This window comes from Ruditapes philippinarum, unplaced genomic scaffold, assembly GCF_026571515.1.
Source record: "Ruditapes philippinarum isolate M1 unplaced genomic scaffold, ASM2657151v2 ctg1688_1_1_1_1, whole genome shotgun sequence".
NCBI lineage: Eukaryota > Metazoa > Mollusca > Bivalvia > Venerida > Veneridae > Ruditapes > Ruditapes philippinarum.
This window is the reverse complement of record NW_026858155.1, coordinates 75,155-95,959: the sequence shown is the minus strand read 5'-3', so window position 1 is coordinate 95,959 and position 20,805 is coordinate 75,155. Positions and strand designations below refer to the sequence as shown.

Genomic DNA, 20,805 nt, shown 5'->3' with positions numbered 1-20,805 from the left:
CTTGAATGCCAAAGTTAAGGAAATTCTATTGAGGAATTTTAACTTTGCCTAAATGTCTATTTGAAAACTCCCGAAAACGTCTTTAACCTGGATCTATACTTGCAGACATAGATCTATTATCATAACTGAAAGGAGTATCCCTCATGTACAGACTCAATCAAAATGAGTCTGCAAATTTGATGAAATTTTGCTGTTTTTAATGCTTCTGAGGAATCACTTTTTTCTTGATATTTAATATATATCACCTCCTCATTATCCACATCATCATAGATATATGACAGCTTGACTCTATCTACCACAGAATGATTGTCCGCTATGTCCACAAACATTGCTGAAAATATGCAATATCTAAATATGTTAATTCTGAAATATTTTATGTTAATTCTGAAATATCTCATGTCCATTCTCAAAAAAGTAACTAAAATATCTTATGTCAATTTTTTAAGACATAACTAAAATATCTTATGTCAATTCTTAAAGACATAACTAAAATCTCTTATGTCAATTCTTAAAGACATAACTAGAATGTCTAAATAGTTTAAGTTTACTGTAAAATCAGTACCAAAAATGTAAATTTAATGTAAGTTATAATTATATCACTATTTATTTATAATCCTAAACCAGGCAATAAAAATTACAAATTTGAATGTTTTTTTAAAAATAATGTTTCTTATAAGAATACACATTTCAATCATTACAAGATTTTGTCATACATATAGATGAGATTTGAACTTACTAATGAGCCAGCCCGCATAGCTCAATCGGTTAGAGCACGAGACTTGTAATCTCAACATTGTGGGTTCGATTCCCGGGCTGCCCAACTAAAATTTTTCTAAAATCAATCTTTCCGATGAGACTTAAATCGAGGTCCCGTGTATGGGTGCTTAAACACTTGGCACGCTAAAGAACCAGGAGAAGCCTCTGGAATTTGGACATCTTTCTGTTTATGTAATTGCACTATCCACCAAAAATTAAAATGACTAATACTCTTCTGGAGGACTTGCCCATATGGGCAAGTTGGGTGGCAAGTATAAATAAACGCAAACACACACTTACTAATGATAAGATCACAGTACATGGCTCTCAGTTGATCAGGTAATCTGTCGTCACTGAGGCAGGTAAACGCCTCCTCCCATGTCAGGTAATTCAACTCTTGTGTTATCACTGCTATTGAGTGACTGTTCTGACCCTGGTACGAAATATTTATATTATATTATATTGTATTGTATCGTTTGTTATCATATCATATCATAACATAAAATAACATAACATATCATATCATATTTTTTATATTAAGTCAACCTCTATAATAATCTTTTTTTTCAGATAAAGTTTATGAAAAAATTTTTGATTTAAAAATAACCTTGTGTTTTACAAAAATAAATTGTATTTTGAAATTGATTAGCCAAACACTGATTCAACTAATAAAACCCAAAGAATGCTGATCCATTGTAGCAAATACATGTAATGATCATTATTAGATAAATGTATTATACTTAAGTTATATTTACTATAATATCATTTCTCGTTGCATAGAAAAAAAAAAGAAAAAGCAAAAACAAAACAAAAACAAAATAAACAACATAATTTTAAAACTTAAAATTTCTGTTACCATGGTAACTTACATGGCAAAGGTAGCCAAACAGTTCTAGTTGATGCTCCAGGAACAAATACTCATCATCATCTTTATCTCTCTGAAATAACAATTTATATCATATCAAGGTCAAAGGTCAAATGTATAGACCTAAAACTGAATTATCTGAAATTACAAAATCTTAATTTCCTATATACAAAATTAATGTCATTAACATAAATTTCATGCTGTTCTTCTGCATACAAAAGAAAATGAAGTTAGTAAATAAGAACTATTTGCCAATGACTTTTATCCTAATGTAAGAACATTTGTTTAGTTTCAAAGTAACATTTTGTTTGGATTCTGTAACATTTTGTTGGGGTTCAATGTAACATTTTGTTTGGGTTCAATGTAACATTTTGTTTGGGTTCAATGTAACATTTTGTTTAGGTTCAATGCAACATTTTGTTCATGGGTTCAATGTAGCATTTTGTTTAGGTTCAATGTAACATTTTGTTTAGGTTCAATGTAACATTTTGTTTAAGTTCAATGTAACATTTTGTTTAGGTTCAATGTAACATTTTGTTTAGGTTCAATGTAACATTTTGTTTAGGTTCAATGTAACATTTTGTTTGGATTCAATGTAACATTTTGTTTGGGTTCAATGTAACATTTTGTTTGGGTTCAATGTAACATTTTGTTTGGGTTCAATGTAACATTTTGTCTAGGTTCAATGCAACATTTTGTTCATGGGTTCAATGTAACATTTTGTTTAGGTTCAATGTAACATTTTGTTTAGGTTCAATGTAACATTTTGTTCGGGTTCAATGTAACATTTTGTTTAGGTTCAATGTAACATTTTGTTTGGGTTCAATGTAACATTTTGTTTCGGTTCAATGTAACATTTTGTTTAGGTTCAATGTAACATTTTGTTTGGATTCAATGTAACATTTTGTTTAGTTTCAATGTAACATTTTGTTTGGATTCAATGTAACATTTTGTTTGGGTTCAATGTAACATTTTGTTTAGGTTCAATGTAACATTTTGTTTGGGTTCAATGTAACATTTTAATTGGGTTTAATTTAACAGTTTGTTTAGGTTCAATGTAACATTTTGTTTGGGTTTAATGTTACTTTATTATAGGTTCTCAACACTTGAATTTTTTATTTGGGTTCAATTTTGTTCAGTAGGTTCAATGTAATACTGAGTTGTTTAGGTTCAAAATTTAACAATGAGTTTAAGTTCAATGTAGCATTTTGTCTGTGTTCAATGTTATTTTTGTGAGAAGAGATGGGGGTTTTCAATGTTGTTGTTTTTTATTTAGGTTCAATGTAACATTTTATTTAGATTCAATGTAACATTTCATTTAGGTTCAATGTAACATTTCGTTTAGGTTCAATGTAACATTTTGTTTGGTTTCAATGTTAAATTTTTCAGACTTTGACATATATATTTGTCTAAAGAAGATTCTAATGAGCAAGATTTGTTATATAATGTATGCACAATTAATTTAAACATATTAACTGGTGACCAAAGCATCTATCTAAGTGATCTGTGATCCACCAATGTGCATCAAAAAAAATCATAGAGCTTAGTCAGAATGACAGATATAGCATAACCAGCAGCTTTTTTGGCAAGATCATATAGTAAGTTATTAAATATAAAATAATTATTGTATATGAACAATCAACAAATGAGCCGCGTCATGACAAAACCAACATAGTGTGTTTGCGACAAGCATGGATCAAGACCAGCCTGCGTATCCGCGCAGTCTGATCAGGATCCATGCTGTTCTTTATCAGTTTCTCTACTTGTTATAGGGTTTGTAAGCAAACAGCATGGATCCTGATCAGACTGCGCAGATGCGCAGGCTGGTCTGGATCCATGCTGGTGGCTAACCCATTATGTTGGTTTTGTCATGACTCGGCTCAAATAGGGACGTAACTTATACAGTTTTTAATAAAAATCAGTTTGGATAACATTAAATGTTGTTAGAATTGCTTATATAAAATCTTTACTGTACTTAGTCAATAATTTTGGACTATATTATTATACTTGTTTTGAAAAGCCTTTAACATAAAAACTCTTAATATTGTATTAATAATAATATTTGCATTATGAATATGAGAAGAAAACCTACTGCCATGATACATGAAATACTTGAAGAAGTCCTGAAAATTGTTTCATGATGTACAGAAAAAAAACACTAGCAATGAAATAAAAACATCAAACACTGTAAAGTCAAAAAACACAGAACTACTGTATTACGCTATATAAATGCCCCAGCTTGTTTGCCTTTCACTATAGCAGGCAATTATACTAACTGTTCTTCTGTCTATTTAAAGAACTGATAAGTTCATAAGAATAAATATAGATAAAACAATATAATTGTTTCATTTACCTTGCAGTTTTTAACATTCACCATGATGTGAACTTATTGTAAAATGGACATGTCCTAATTTTAATTTTGAACTGCACTCATTAGAATGCTACCAAACTTCAGCTTCAAAATAGTGCAATCTGAACAGCAGACAGTAACATAAAGAATCAGATCAGGTAACAAACATGTGCAGGTAAAACTGAATATGCCCTGGTGGTAAATGAAGGGCATTTAACTGCAGAAAGTATTCAAACAGTAACCTCCCATGTATTCAGACAGCAAAGATGCACAGGTAAAACTGAATATGCCCTGGTGGAAAGGAACAGCATTTAACTGCAGAAAGTATTCAAACAATAACCTCCCCTGTATTCAGACAGCAAAGATGCACAGGTAAAACTGAATATACCCTGGTGGTTAATAAAGGGCATTTAACTGCAGCTAGTATTCAAAGAGTAACCTCCCCTGTATTCAGACAGCAAAGATGTGCAGGTAAAACTGTATATGCCCTGGTGGTAAATGAAGGGCATTTAACTGCAGCTAGTATTCAAAGAGTAACCTCCCATGTATTCAGACAGCAAAGATGCGCAGGTAAAACTGAATATGCCCTGGTTGTAAATGAAGGGCATATAACTGCAGCTAGTATTCAAAGAGTAACCTCCCATGTACTCAGACAGCAAAGCTGCACAGGTAAAACTGAATATGCACTGGTGGTATAGGCAGGGCATTACCGTGTATTTAAAGATTTATCTCCCCTATTTTCATCAAATATCAATAAATTCAATTCATTTACTCTTTCTTCTAACAGCTGTCTTCTAACAGCGGCCTTCTGTTACTGAGTATGATATAAGATGAGTTTTATTTTATTATAAATAATAATAATTAAATCTACCGATATCAAGAGATTATCATTTTTCTATAAAATGTACAAGATTAAATTCAAGTATAAGGGCATTTATAAGAGTAATAAGGTAATATAATAAATTATATAAGCAAAAAAAGGTAACTTCAAATATTGAAAAAAGATAGAAATTTCACACAACATGCTAATAATATATGAATGTTTATCAAGACGTCTTTTTTGAAAGCTTCTTAATACAAATGTAAATAATAATCTAAATATTAACTATATTTATATGTAACTATATTTGTATGTGTGTATATGTGTCTTTTTAACCTGAATAAATATCTATTTTGCTATCTATAGAGACTTTTACCTAAACTAAAGCTTAGTGAAATTACATTATTCTTTTAAAGCACTAATGTTGTAAACTTACCTACCGGAAAATAATTTTAAAGATGAAATTGTTTGTAAGCATGAAGATACTCTATATGAGCCCCTTCAAGACAAAACCAAAATAATGTGTTTGCGACCAGCATGAATCCAGATCAGCCTGCACATCCATGTAGTCTGATCAGAATCCATGCTGTTCGCTTACCAACCCTTTTGGAAGTAGAGAAACTGAATGCACAGGCTGGTCTGGATCCATGCTGGTCACAAACGCACTTACAATGTTGGTTTTGACTTGACGTCAGCTCATATTATACTAATAAGATATAAACAAAGTCAGCAGGATGTTGTCAAGGAAACAATTATATTTTTCTTAGACTGAATCATATATTATAAAAGACAGAATGATCTATTCCTCATTTAGCTCATTATGATATAGTTTTAATACACATAGGAAAATAAAGCATAGAGAAAAAAACATAGCAGTATGGTATTTTGTAAGAATAATATTTAAATAACAGCAGTATATAATCATAAGAACAGAAAGCAAAACTCTTTTATAAGCATATAAAATACACCAGCACCATTATAGCTTTGTATATAGCAATGCTATATAATAATAATAATATAATAATATTTTCTCTGCATACAATTGTTAGGTAAACATGATAAACATAAAACTTACATCCTCGAGATGTCTCTAAAAATCAAAAGTAATAAAACTCTTCGATTAAAGTAAAATTATACGTTATGATTTTTGAATGTAAAGCCAAATGGAGGCTTATCAGCATTAGTGATGGAGGATTCCGGTATAAGGGGGCCTCTGTGAAGATATATTAACACTCTAATACACTAGATTTTTGTTATCGGAAGGTCACTTTATTAAATTTATTATCATTACTAACAGGTTAATATTCATTTAATAGATGTGTGAAATATATCTGCGCCTTACTATAATATTATGTCTACTGCAATGACTAGTTAGTGATCTATACTACTTCATTGGAAGCTGAAAACTCTGAGACATTATTCAAATTTTAGATTTAAATACAAAAGCTCGCTTAATTAAAAAGCATTAGCTTAAATAGGATGCCGATGCAATAAAATAGGATGTCAAAATTTGACAAAAAATATATGTGTATAACTAAAAAGGGCAATGTGAAAGAATAACAATTTGCAACTACGTTAAATTAAAATAACAAAACAAAATCATGTGATACAATAAAAATTTACAACAAATTTTGAAATATATAATTTGGTTTAGTTACAAAACAATAAATAAAGACCAGTCCACAAAGAGCCTTCTTTCTATTGGTTGATTTCAAGTTTGGTTTTACAGCAATATCCAATCAGATTCTTATTCAACAAGACTGATCCACATTTTCTGTTTTATAGCTTTGACTGGTTCTACTCTAAAATTACAACATTTTACATTATAAAGCAAAGAATACAGGGGGAACCAGGCTGCCTATTACTTACATTTGAGAATGTGAACAAGTCTACGTAAGATTTTCCATTGTTTGTAGATACATACACCTTTCCATCATCTAACCCAATCTTCTGGCCAAGATCTGTGAAAAACACACAATTCTGAAAAAGAAGAAATATTCCAAAATCAGCGATAGACAAAAGAAGAGATTTAAAGAGTTTGAAGAATTTCAATCATTGTAAAACTTTTAACCAAATTTTTTCAAGCATCAGATATTCTATAGTATCATCTAAAATATCTGATTTGAATCATTTGATGCTATTGTCTTTTTCCAATTATCTTTCAAAATGCACCATCTGTCCATTGAATTTACTTATGTATTGTTTAATGCATTTGAAATATTTCTTAGCAGATGCCGTTTAAAACAAACATTTATAAGTTTTTGTTACAAAAACTGGAAAAACAATTTTGTGTGCGTGTCTGTGACCAAAATGTCTCAAAGCACATTTTCAAGCCCATAATGCATTGTTCTTAATTCAAGCACAATCCAGTAGACGCAAAGAGCTCTCACTTCAGACAGCAGTTTTTCTAAACTTAGACAGTTAACTGTTAAAACTTGAATATGAGCCGCGTCATGAGAAAACCAACTTAGTACGTTTGCGACCAGCATGGATCAAGACCAGCCTTTGATATGGATCCATGCTGTTCACTTACTAAGTCTATAACAAGTAGAGAAACTGATGGCTAACAGCATGGATCCTGATCAGACTGCACGAATGCGCAGGCTGGTCTGAATCCATGCTGGTCGCAAACGCATTAGGTTGGTTTTGTCATGATGCGGCTCATATATATTTACCATTCCGCGCATAAGCCAAACTTCCGTGATATATTTCTGGTTGTCAGCAATGGACACACCATCACACACACATAACACACTTAGTAAGTCTAGGTAGTGATAGTTCTTATCACGTCGTAAAAGATCCACAAATTTGTCAATGTGATCGTGAGTTATTCTGTCCACGATTTTTCTGTTGTCACGAATCAGCTCCATAACCATGTGTGCAGCATTCAAACCAATATGTCCCTGTAAAAAAGTGAAGATTTACAAATGAAACAACAGAAAAATCAATGATATATACATGTTTGTGAAAACAGTTTTTCCGTGTTCATATAGGTAAATTGATCTTAAATATTTCTTTTTATACACTGTGACAAATGTCATTAAGAAAAATTGTTTAAAACATTGCTGCAGAAAGTTGGAGCCTTCCGCTAAAAGTGGGGGTGTTCACATGTATGCTTACAATGAAATCAAAGAGCATTACAACATTGTATATTCAGCATATAAAATCTATGAAATGCATAACTTTGTATTATATTATATAGTTGTTTTTAGTTGAACAATTCTAGTTATTTATTCATTATATTGTGTTTTATGATGTTTCACATTGTTTACTGATTGTATATCAAAATACATCAGAATATAAGAGCTGTTGAGTGAACTATATATACAGTTGACTCTCGGTTAAACTCGAAATCCAAGGGACTAGGTATTTTACTTCGAGAGAAACGGAATTCGAGTAACTTGGAACTACCGCCATTATGTTGACTTCGTACATGTATATACATGTACCTGATTGAATGTGCAAAGAAGTAGGTTTCTTATTGTTGTTAGCGGCAATGCTGCAATATTTAACCATTGAAATGACGGTAAATCACTTTCAACTACAAATTATAAATGAACATAAATATATCATTCAAAATTTTATACATGTATATTAATAGTGAAACATAAACACACAATTATATTTGATTTAATTGATCATCGAACCAACTATCGTGAACCGGAAGTACAAATTAATGTATGCAATATGACGGAACATTAATTATACAAATATCATTTACGTTGATAATACACATCAATACCTAGGCTGTTATTTGACTAACACCCGTCAGACTGGCACGAGTAAACTTTTTTAAAGAAATGTAATTAAATTTTAATTTAGTTATCTAACTGTTAAAACCAATTAAGTCGTGAAACGGATTAAAGACACTTTTACGCCGTGTTAATAAAACATGATGACCGGCAATTAAAAATTACTATGAAACGTGTAAATCACGAGTGACAACATCTCACCTTGATGTCGCCGGCCTTTGATTTCACACTTCGACTAATTGAGATGAAAATATGTGGACTTTAATTGACGGGACCAAATTTTCTTTTCGACTAAACAGGAGTCTCGGTAAGTCAAAATTTGACCTAAGCGGAGTTAAAATACAAAGATAAAAAGGGAAATTTGACGGGACTTTAGAAATTATTTGACTAAGGCGGAATTTTGAGTAAAGCGATTTTGACTTATTGAGAGTCAACTGTACATTTTTTTTTGACAAATCAAAATCTTACCTCTTTAATTTCAAACTGTGTGAGGAAGAAATCTATGTATTTTGCTATATATAACTCATTTTTTCTGGAGTTCCCCATCAGATATGTGTACAATACATCATATGCTACACTGAATATTCTCGTCATGTGACTGGAAAAAGCGCAATAAACATATATAAACTGTCAAATATCAACCTTTTTTTAAATATGTAATTCATTTGGCTCAATAGTTTAATTTATAAGAAAATTTATAAGGTTAAAAAAAATGTGCAAATAGGTCTGAAAATGCCATAATTTTATGAAGAAAGTGTATGGCTGAATTAATTATTGAATTGCTGCAACTGGAAATGTTTACTACCAGTATAGAGCCAGGCCAGCTCGCACATTGTCACAGAGTCTCATCATGTGCTATACTGATGCCAAGCTTAATTCTTGTATTTTGATATTGAAATTCTAAACTTTGAATGGACTGTTCCAGTTTCAAGGCAGGACAAATACATTGCATAAAAAAAGCAAGTTCAGGATTAAGATGGTGCTTTTCTCAATTCAGGCAATCAACTATCACTAGGCTAAATCTGAATAATGGACCAGCCCTGCTTGGACTTTGCAACAGTCCAGTATTATTGTAAGGTATTCTAGTGTAAAAGTAATTGAACAACAAACCGAGCAGAGCAGATCAGAATGAACTATGATTTACTGGCTGCCCTAGCTAAACTTTTACCATCGGTAAGTTAAATTATGACTGCTACATCTGATAAGGTTCAAACTGTGTAAGGCATCAAAAAACATATCATAGGGTTAAAGGTTCAAGGAACATTGATATAATATTTATCCATGATACACATGGAATTATGTTTGTTGTTATATATGTAATATTAGTTTTGACATGGAAATAATCACTTACTACTGATCTGCGCCATTGAACGGACATTTGAGCAGGTTTACAAGAAGTTCTACTATTCTCAGATTTCTCATCAGCTTTTGTCTTTGTTTGATTGGTTCCCCATCTACTACCATAAATGAACAGATCTCTTTCAAAGCCTGGAACCAAAAATACATTAACACATACAGAAATAAGTGATAACTATTATAAAATCCTTTTTTTCATTACTATTTAAAATTCTAAAAGAGTAATCTCTGTTTTAGTTATAATCAACACGAAAATAACGGTTATATGGACACAGCATTTGTGACAATTGTGTTTTTTTTATATATATAACAGCTTTGTGAAAGATCATCTAAATATTTCTTTGAAAACAAAAAAATAAAATATTAATCAAGAAAAGAATTTGTATGAAAAATTTAATATATATGGTGAAAAAAGGCCAATGATTGAAGACAGTATAAGATTATTTCAACAATCTTGGTAGATTTGCTGTTCGGCCAAAATATAATTTCCAACATGTTATTTCACAATTAACTTGAACTTTTTTGAGAAAACATTTTCAAATATAGTTGTTGCCCCTAACATTTAATTTCTGAGTGATAAAGATTTATAAACTTATTTATACTGTTTTTAATACATGTACAATATATAGCATTACTTACAGTGGAGACGTTATAGGACATCTTTGCATTCAGTACCACTCCAGCTTTTTTCTGAAACAAGGAGACATTGATTGATTTCAATAAATGAGCCGTGCCATGACGAAACCATCGTAATGTGTTTGCGATCAGCATGGATCCAGACCAGGATCCATGCTGTTAGCTTACAAACCTTGTAACAAGTAAAGAAACTGATAGCGAACAGCATGGATCCTGATCAGACTGCGCGGATGCATGCTGGTCACCAACTTACCATGTTGGTTTTGTCATGGCATGGCTCATTAATATACATATTGTATATGTTGCTTTAACAGTTGACAGAGAAATATTCACCTTATGATTTGACATGACACTGAAAAAGACATGGACACTTACAATATTAATTGTAATACTTGAAATTTTCAATAACAAGTGTCTGAACTATTGCCAAATATAATTTCATATAATTACAATGTATTCTGAGTATTGAACCTTTACTTATTCAATATCCTCTTAGACTAAATAAAAGCTCCTAATGCTAAACCACCATGTAACTCTCATCTATTCCCCACAAAAGATGTAGTAAAAAATGCATTTCAGTGATTATTTAATGCCCAACTAAACAGAGACGCTCCCTGTTAATAAAAGGTAAAAGAACCAGTAAAATACATACATCTGAAACAAGTTTCTGTATAAAGGGAACCATTCCAGCCATTGTGTTAAAGATTTCCTCCAATGGTTGATCCACTGACTGTAGAGTGAAGGCATCATCATACTGTTTCTCCTCTATAACACCAATCTGTATAAATTACAATGAGATAAATTACAACCTAATCACTGCTGAAATGTTATTAGATATTAATGGAACTGCTGAAATGTTATTAGATATTAATGGAACTGCTGAAATGTTATTAGATATTAATGGAACTGCTGAAATGTTATTAGATATTAGTAGACCATGTTTTAAGGTATTTTATTTCTGTCTTATATAAATAAATGTTTCAGCATCATTCATTCACATTGTTTTTCACATACAAAAAAAACCCAAACATTTACCACACCATTATACTATAATGTTAACATCTCATAATTCTTTATAGTTTAAGAAATTTCTTCTTTGAAAACTATTTAAAAAATCTGTATAATAATTGAATATTTCTCAAGCCCTTGAAAAAGAGGTGTTTTTAAAAGATTGTAACAAAAATCTAAAATGTTTAATATTGTCTCAGTCATATTGATCATTAGCAAGTTCTTGTACATGATTGTATAAATAAGAAATGTCATCCAAATAAATGATGTGTGTATTTCATTTGCACTCTTTTTCTGGAATAAATAAACCAGTTTTTACATTCCATATCATGTATTTACACTCCTTTTTTTCCTTTCTTTAAATTTTCAAAATGTTCACTTCACTCTTTCAAATTACATCAACACATAATACATGTCCTATGATCAAAACTTTTACTCTTTTATTTCAATCTTTTGCTCAGTTTTCAATTGTTTAAAACTCATTTGTTTTCATTTCATAACAACAAAAAAGGACTTTTTATTTGAAATGTCAACTACAGAAATTGTTTTAACATTTTTCTGTGTAATTTTTATTTCATAATACAGTCAAACTTGTATTAAGCGACCATATATGACAAACACCAAAAATGGTTGCTCAATATAACCGATCATGAGAAAAAAAGTCAATATTATTTAATTCATCATATATTTCCTTTTGGACAAAAGGAGTGTTTCAACTTTATTTATATACATGTATTATAATCATACCTCTCTGATAATATAAATAGTTACTAAAATAAAAAAATATTGTTTCTGGGCATAAGTGTTGATGGTTTCTGTTATGCATTTGTTATTCACCTCTCTCTGTTTGGAAATTTAAGTTTTTCACATATGTATGGTTGCTGAAGTCGCTTAATACACATTGTTGCTTGGGACTATATCATAAAACATAAAATATTATTTATACTTTAAGCTTGAGCTAAAACATTCCATACCATGTTTTTCATGCTCTTCATAGAAACACAGCATTTTTAAAGAAGTATTGAAAGATCTAGATATTAAATCAAAACTTAGAAAAAGTATTATAAGATTCATATCAAAATAAATTATAGGAACTACAAATAATAAAATGAAATAATGCTATTAAATAAGTCTTACAAATAATTTTAGTTTCAACAAAATTGGCACTCCGAAAACATAGGAATCATAGTAAATATATTAATTAACAGTAAATTAATGTTTTTAATAAAGGTACAGGTATATAATTTACAGTCAAAGGGGTATTTCAGTGTTTTAAATCATTCATTTGTTCTAAATGATTGCATTTTCTAAAATGAATCATAACATACATGTATTAATCTCTTTTTTATGCATGTCGAAGTCCCCTGTATAGGGTTTCACTATAATTGGGAGATAGATAGACTAATAACTAACAATCAGCCTGGTAAATTTAGACAAATTCAATAATTTTGTAAATGGATATGATACTTATTAACACTCTAAGCCTGTTTATAAAGAGAGGGTTAATTTTGCCATAAAGTTTAATAAGATAATAATGTGAGGATTGTTCTTGTACTGTATTTGTTTAAAAATGAAACTAATAAAGACCAAAAATAAATTTCAAATAAATGTTTGAAAGAATTCTGAGGGTTTTTTGACTGCACAATCAGAAGAAAGTTTTTTCTCTCCAAATTATTTCATCAGAACACGAATGCACTAAAATGTCATATACTTGTAATACAGGGGACAGAATGCTACTTCAGAAAGCTAATAAACACCAAAAATAATTTTTAAAAATAAGTTTGAAAGATTTCAGAAGGTTTTTTGACTGTAAAATCAGAAAGTTTTTTTCTCTCCAATATTTCGTTGGAACACGAATGCACTAAAAAATCATATACTTGTAATACAGGGGACAGAACTCTACTTCAGAAATCACGCAGAGTTAAGCAACTTACACTCAGTTTTTCATACTTCTACATCAGACAGCATTTATATTAAAAAATATACAATTATATATACAAATAACATTCATTAAAATTTCATATAATATTGGAAAAAAAATAATATGAGCCGCGTCACGACAAAACCAACATATAAATGGGTTTGCGACCAGCATGGATTCATACCAGCCTGCACATCAGTGCAGTCTGATCAGGATCTATGCTGTTCGCTAACAGTTTCTCTACTTGTTATAGTGTTTGTAAGCAAACAGCATGGATCCTGATCAGACTGCGCGAATGCGCAGGCTGGTCTGGATCCATGCTGGTTGCAAACGCACTATGTTGGCTTTGTCGTGACGCGGCTCAATAATGATTAGAAAATCACACATGATGTATTATAAAACACAAAAACTAAAGGATTCTATCATCTACAAAAACATGTATTTTACAAAAAAATGAAACAAGAGGGCCAAAATGGCCAAAAATTGCTCACCTGTATTGTACTGTTTTTTGTATTGTTTTTAATACAATGTCAATTGCATAATTTGTTGTAGGAAATAGCAAAATACAAACATGTTTTGGTCAAATCAAAATTACTTAAAATATAAATGAATATTTTATAATGGTTTGGACAGCAGTTGATCACAACTACCCATCATGAGCAAAATTATGCTCAGGTGAGCTAAATATAAATTGAAAAAAATGCCTGATAAAATCTATCTACTACATAGTAAAACATGCAATATCTTTTCAAAATAGAAAAGAAAAAAAGTTATGACTGTAAGTGGTGGGACACAATGATCACTTTATCGGCAGTAATTGGTCAGTAAACATCACTTTAGTGATGATCAGTAGATATAATTTATTTTGCAATCAATATATATCGCATGAATCTTGTTATGATTATACATTTTCACAATGGATAAATTGAGGAATCACTGTAACAGGTCCTGCAAGCCTATATCAATTCAATATGTAACACATTTTGTGATTTAAACAAGCACTTCCTATCACTGTACATCTTGGAGCCTAAATATTTTTACCTGTACCTTTCTTATATAAACAGGAAGTAGATCCACTTATTAAAATGATTCCACCACTAACTGTATATGTATATCCTTTCTTATCACATGACATAAGTTGTTTTCAATGTATTATAATACTGCACGTTTGTAACGTGGCTTTTCATTGGATAATCGTGACGTTTATATAGTTTTATATACACGGCTACTGTCGATTCATGAAGAAATCTTACCTTTTCTCTAAAAAAATGATGCGTCCTGTATTATAAATTCGTTATAAAGATTGTTGACAGGATATATGGCCGTATATAAACTGTTTGCAATATAACCCTCGCAACAGCTCTGGTTATATTTAAAAACAGCCGTTTATATAGGGCCATGTAACCTGTCAACAATCTTTATAACTAATAATATATATAATGTTTATACATTTATAATGTATACCTTTATATGATCCATGTTTAATATAAAAATGTTGAGATCAGTTCTTATCTATCTAACCCTATATAAAGACAATGGCTGAAGTTATTTCGAAGATGGTGATTTTTGCTTATTTCCATTTTCTGGCATTGATAATATTGGCATGTGATAAGAAAATCGTAAATTTGTTATCATTCTTTAATATATTGATAACAATAAAGACATCCAAGATTTTTTTATAAATCTAGTCACAGGCTGGCTTAATACAACACTTTCTTAAACTCTGATTATTATAAAACTAGAATATAAAATTACTGTTCATGCAAGATCCTTTTATTATATTTTCTGGTAAATGATAATACTGAAGGTGTTGAAATAGCTGATGAAAATGTTTATGCATAAAGTAATAAAGGGGCTTCATTCTATGAAAATGAAATTCAGATTCATCCGCAATTTTTAACAGCTTAACAGAACCTGCCAATTCAAATAAACATTTAGAAAATGCAACATTCTGCAGTCATCAAAAGTGCCAACTTTTGGTTACATTCATTACCATAATTTACTTATCTCATGTAGACAAAAAAACATTGATATAAATATAAGAAAATACGAAACAACCTTATTAGTTTGTTACATTTTCTGGACCGATGTTTACAAAAATTTACAGGGAAATTGGATTTATGTTATTTATGATCTTTTTAACAATTTTCTACCAAGTCATTAAAAGAAAATGTAGTTAAAGTGGCACTTTTAATGAAAATATATATTATCATAAAAGTAGTAAAAAAACAATGTAGAAAAAAAACTTGTTTGGTTATATTGTTTGTCAACTTACTACAAGTTTACCACCACTTTGTTTCAATTCCTTTTATGCAGCAATTTAATATATAGAAATTGAGTAAGAAAATACTACAAGGGACAAAACTGCAGTAGGGAAATTTTTCAGTTAAACTGCAGTTACCTCCCCTCATTGTATGCACTTCTTCCCATAATGATGTCACTTATCACTTTAAAATATTTCATTTGTAACCCTATCTTCAAGTTATTAGGATATAACTTTGTAAAGATTTAAATAGAATGAAATCAGTATAAATAAATTAAAACTAAAATGTTTGTCCGATAATTATTCCATAAAGAAATAAATATAACATGGATAAGTTTACATAAACAAAATTAATATTATGTTACTGAAAAATAAAACATATATTTTCTATATTTATTACCTTACTTCTATTACATGTAAAACATAACACATTATAACCTTGAAGGAAAATATCACTCTGGATCCTGAATTATACTGTAGTCCAACTCTTCATAAATAAGACTTATTTGCTTTAAGGCCAAAATCTGACTGACCCATTAGAGTATTCAGTGTGAAGTTACATGATCTGAATGACCACTTGCTCAAAGACCACTTGTTACATTGAAACACTTTTCTCCAAACTGGTTTTATTGTAATGTTTAAATAAATATATTACACTGTCACATACTTACTTCGTAAAATTATATTGAATTTATAAATCTTTCATTAACTATTAAAAAAAAACTTTTTTTTTTTCTTATGCATTAAGAATTTGTTTTCTTTGGACATTATAATAAAAATAATCGACCAATTAAGATCGATAAGATCGTCCTGAGGGACCATCATGATTGGTTTTATACCTTTCTAAGTTGAGCAGTTGTCCATTTTAATGAGCCCATTGATTTACTGTCTGTCTTCCCTTCTTCTTGTTTCTTGTTCTTGTACTCATCTGTCATAAAAAAAGTTCAATTATTTACACACAGGATACTTTGATAGCAATCCGCAAAAAAAAATAATTTCTGTTATCAAACCAATACCAGCTATGTAATACCATTACAATAAAATAATGTACCAGTAATGTATTCAGGATTCGTACTTTAGCACCTAGTTATAGCAGAACCAAACTGCACACCTATACAGAGACTGTCCGAAATCTATACTGTATCTTAATTTTGTAATATTTCAACATTTGAATTTTTGGTTGATAATATAACGCAATGTGTGTCGAACCATCTGTTTGCATGAATTGCCAGTTTTCTAGATAAAAACATTGAATGATTCAGCCAAAACTGCACCACTGAACAAATTTATGATAATAAGGGTTAAATTTGTTGAATTAAGAGCACATTGTAGACACCTTAGTAGATTGAGGTTGTGCAGTACTGTTAAAATAAGATATTTCAATATTTCACCTACCTGTAGATGCATGCAACCATTGTCCCGACACAACATGTTCCATTCTACAATAACTGTCCTCCGGTATATCATCACTTTCCTGTAAATATTACATCATATCTATTAATAGAATGTCTTTTACTAAATTAATTATGCAATGACTCTCCACCTGGCTGCATGTTCCATATTGTTAAAGCTTAAAAGTGGCTTCAAAATGACTAAGGATGATTTAATTTTTTTTTTTCATTTTTCAACTTATGAGCTTTAAGATTTAATACTAAAAATCTCTGAGATGGGTTTCATTTGTAAAATGTTTTCTAATTGGATGACTGTGTTTCAAACTGATTAGTGCCACTTTTTGCCTGTCCACCTTGCAACACGTCAATAAAACCTTTTTTTCCTCTGTGTCAAAAAAAAACTAAGCAATAAATGAATATACTGTATAACCTAAACAAATATTAGAGAGTTACTTACTCTAATCACAGGATGAAGTCTGAATACTGTTTTAGGGTCAAGGTGATCTGAGGTCAAGGTCACTTTTCCACCTTGAGCCACACACAGGTATTTCCGAGTACACATATGCATCAGCCTACACTGTTGTTCCCATTTTAAGACACCACCTTCAAAGAATTTCAAAGTAGTCAAATACTAACATCATGTTTAATGGCCAATACTTGAGGAAGTTACAATTATAACGTAGAAGCAAACTTAAAACTTATTTTCATGTTAAACATAACAAAAATTTATCCAATAAAATGGGAACTTTCAATTTCATCCTTTTCAGCAACTTAAAATGTTGCAGGCTTATTTTGATAGAGCCTATTTATAATAATAATAATAATAATAATTATAATAATAATAATAATAATAATAATAATAAAGGCTTTATTTAACGAGGCTACATATTAACATATTCGCCAAAACGATCTTCCATATGTATTTAATTGGATAACATTTGTAAATGCAAGCTAACTTCTTCCTACCAGATTCACAGAATAAATTTTTCAAAAAAAAAAATACTAAGAGGATATTTTTTCGTTTCAGTGAAATATGGAATATATTTTCACGAAACATGATAAAATGCCACATATTTTCACGAGCCGGGACGGCGAGTGAAAATATGTGGCATTTTATCATGTTGAGTGAAAATGCATACCATATTTCACGAAAAACGAAAAAATAACCTTTTTATTTAATTTCATTATCAAAGAAAAATGGTGACAAACACCCTTGCTTGCTACGCAACTGTACTTGTACAGTGCGCAGTAATAAGTATTGTCTTGTTTTGCATGCGATATTTAGCGCTACATTGTGACGTCACGTAAACTACTCTTTAAACGTCTGTACAGCGTTAATGACTGAATTAAAGATATTAGTGATCAGATTTATTTTCTTAGTTAGACCATTTTCTATCATTCTAGATAGTTTTCACAACAAAATTCAACAAAAAATTGTTTTGTATTTATCAGATTTTTCGAACAAAATGGCGAAAGAAGTCCCTTAAAATAAATATGAGTTTTGACTCCGCCCACTTTCATATTTATATTTCATATTTATTTTTAAAAAATATGAAATATATTTGACTGATATAGCACCATATTTCATGGGTAAAATTAAATAAAAGAAGAAATTTATAAACATGTGTCTATCACTGGTAACTATGGTTACCTGCTACACAGCCCTGCTGAAGTTCAATCTGCCAGTAGGTGACAGCAGAACTGCTGGGAAATAATGTCTTTGGGTTGGCTTGATCCACGGGTCGCATCCGCAAATGTACTGAAAATAAAATATTCAATATCAATATTGAAGAAAACATTTTCACGAATGAGAACAATATTTTTGTTACCTTTTTTTTCACAGCAGATTTTCTAATTCAATGGAAACAGTCTAAAGGCTTGTTAAAATACTTCAATATGCTTAAAGTTTAGCAGTCAACCAGACTGACTATATATGTATTATAATGAACCTGGACCCTTGCAACTAGTTTAGACCAAGATCAGATGTGCCAACCCATCATAGTCTTCACTGTTTCCTATACACTCAGTACATAATTCTATAATTTTCACTTAAATGATTTTGACCAGATTGAAAGATTGACAGGTTCATTTAACATATTTAGGTGGCTGAAAGTTTAATGTACTTTTTTAATCTATCTATAAGGGCAAGTCTATTTTACAACTATGAAGGGGTAAATGTTTATAAAGAATGGTATATACCATCTTCTGTGAGCTCATCATCAAACAATCCCTCGGCCACCAGATATGCTTCCATCTCCTTATGGTAGAACCGAACAATGTCCCCAACCTGAAGATATGAGAAAAATGTGTCAAATATGTTAAACTTAATGTCTTCAGTAAAACGATGTTTTTCACAAGAAGAATATTTTACTAGACTGATTCAGTAATTTAAAAATAAATGCCGTGAAAATTTGGGCGTCATGAAAATCTCTCCATTTTTTTCGAATTTTGAAGCTTGCCAAAAAGAAATTTATTCCTACTTTTATTAGTTTTATAGATTATAAAATCTTTATTCTGAGATCTGAGTATAAGCATAGGAAAATTATTTATAACCTTGAATCGTGGACTTGAGAAGCGTTTTTAAATAGTTCTTTATCCATTTTAGGGATATCATAGAGATATTCGTCAGTTAATAGTTTAGAATTCACAGCAGTCAGTCACAAAGGTTTCTTTTCAGATTTGTCATTGATTCTATCTTTTATATAGTGTATCAGGAAGTTAAACAAGGATTTAAACAGACATATATATGGAATAAAGAGCTTGTGTCAATACAGTATTTTATTATAAAGGTATTCAAAAAAGATATTCAATATTGTAATACAATAAACTGAAAAAACCTAAACAGTTATTGATCTATATTTTGAATGGAAACACTAGTCTAAGTTTAAGATTTGGTAAGGTAATAAATTGTATATCAACCCAATTAATAAAGGTTTAAATACATATCTTTTGAACAAAATCAATATACTACAGACAAACAAGTGTGCTATAACCTTGAAAGTACATTTTTTCTTTACATTTAATATACTGTATTGTATTTTTTTTCTTTTTTCATGTGATATTTTATTTGTACAAAATAATAAGAATGATTTAATGTTTGCTTCAAAATACACTTTATTCAAGCAATAAATCATTTTGAAAGGATAAACTTACTGATATTTTGAAAATAGCAGAATTTTGAATATGATTGATATAATTATGTATCATTAAAACTGTTATGTATATTATGTAAGTTAGGGGGAGTATGCATTTCCTAGCTATTCCCCTATCCTTTAGAGTTAGGGTTCCATGGTGTCATGGGAGAGGAATTAAGCCTTGTTGTAAACCATGTAAGATACCATGACATTATAGTTAAGTTGAGCTGAGCTTTACTGACTATATATTTCAAAAGATTGACTGTTATAATGGTGATTCACCAACAGTTGATATTGGAAAATGTTTACAATAAAATAAATGTCTGCCACTGCCCCATGACTCTTTTTATAAACTGTAATGTGAACATGAGTTTCTCAATGGATATTATTATCAGAATAATTTCCCTTTGGCCACATGCAGCTATGTTATAGGGTTCATGTGTATTCAGAAAGATAATGTAAAATATATATTAAAAGGGAAATTAAATGCAAAAAATGTAAAGAACTTAAAAGTTTTTCTATCTGTGCTGCAGTGATATGTTATAACGTCACT

General features: G+C 30.2%; 1 protein-coding gene across 1 annotated transcript in view; it reads right to left on the bottom strand.

Annotated features, from left to right (window-relative positions):
* The window catches only part of LOC132752303 (inositol 1,4,5-trisphosphate receptor type 3-like), a 68,272-nt gene that overhangs the window by 18,081 nt on the left and 29,386 nt on the right, over window positions 1-20,805 (bottom strand). Inside the window, exons 10-24 of the mRNA XM_060742614.1 lie at window positions 19,318-19,405; window positions 18,770-18,877; window positions 17,576-17,721; window positions 17,123-17,201; window positions 16,567-16,655; window positions 11,188-11,313; window positions 10,539-10,589; window positions 9,895-10,031; window positions 9,012-9,141; window positions 7,467-7,694; window positions 6,661-6,771; window positions 5,867-5,881; window positions 1,626-1,694; window positions 1,057-1,189; window positions 246-331 (exon numbers count right to left, since the gene is read on the bottom strand). Coding sequence (XP_060598597.1) covers window positions 246-331; window positions 1,057-1,189; window positions 1,626-1,694; window positions 5,867-5,881; window positions 6,661-6,771; window positions 7,467-7,694; window positions 9,012-9,141; window positions 9,895-10,031; window positions 10,539-10,589; window positions 11,188-11,313; window positions 16,567-16,655; window positions 17,123-17,201; window positions 17,576-17,721; window positions 18,770-18,877; window positions 19,318-19,405 — 1,596 coding nt within the window. The remainder of the gene's footprint in view (window positions 1-245; window positions 332-1,056; window positions 1,190-1,625; window positions 1,695-5,866; window positions 5,882-6,660; window positions 6,772-7,466; window positions 7,695-9,011; window positions 9,142-9,894; window positions 10,032-10,538; window positions 10,590-11,187; window positions 11,314-16,566; window positions 16,656-17,122; window positions 17,202-17,575; window positions 17,722-18,769; window positions 18,878-19,317; window positions 19,406-20,805) is intronic.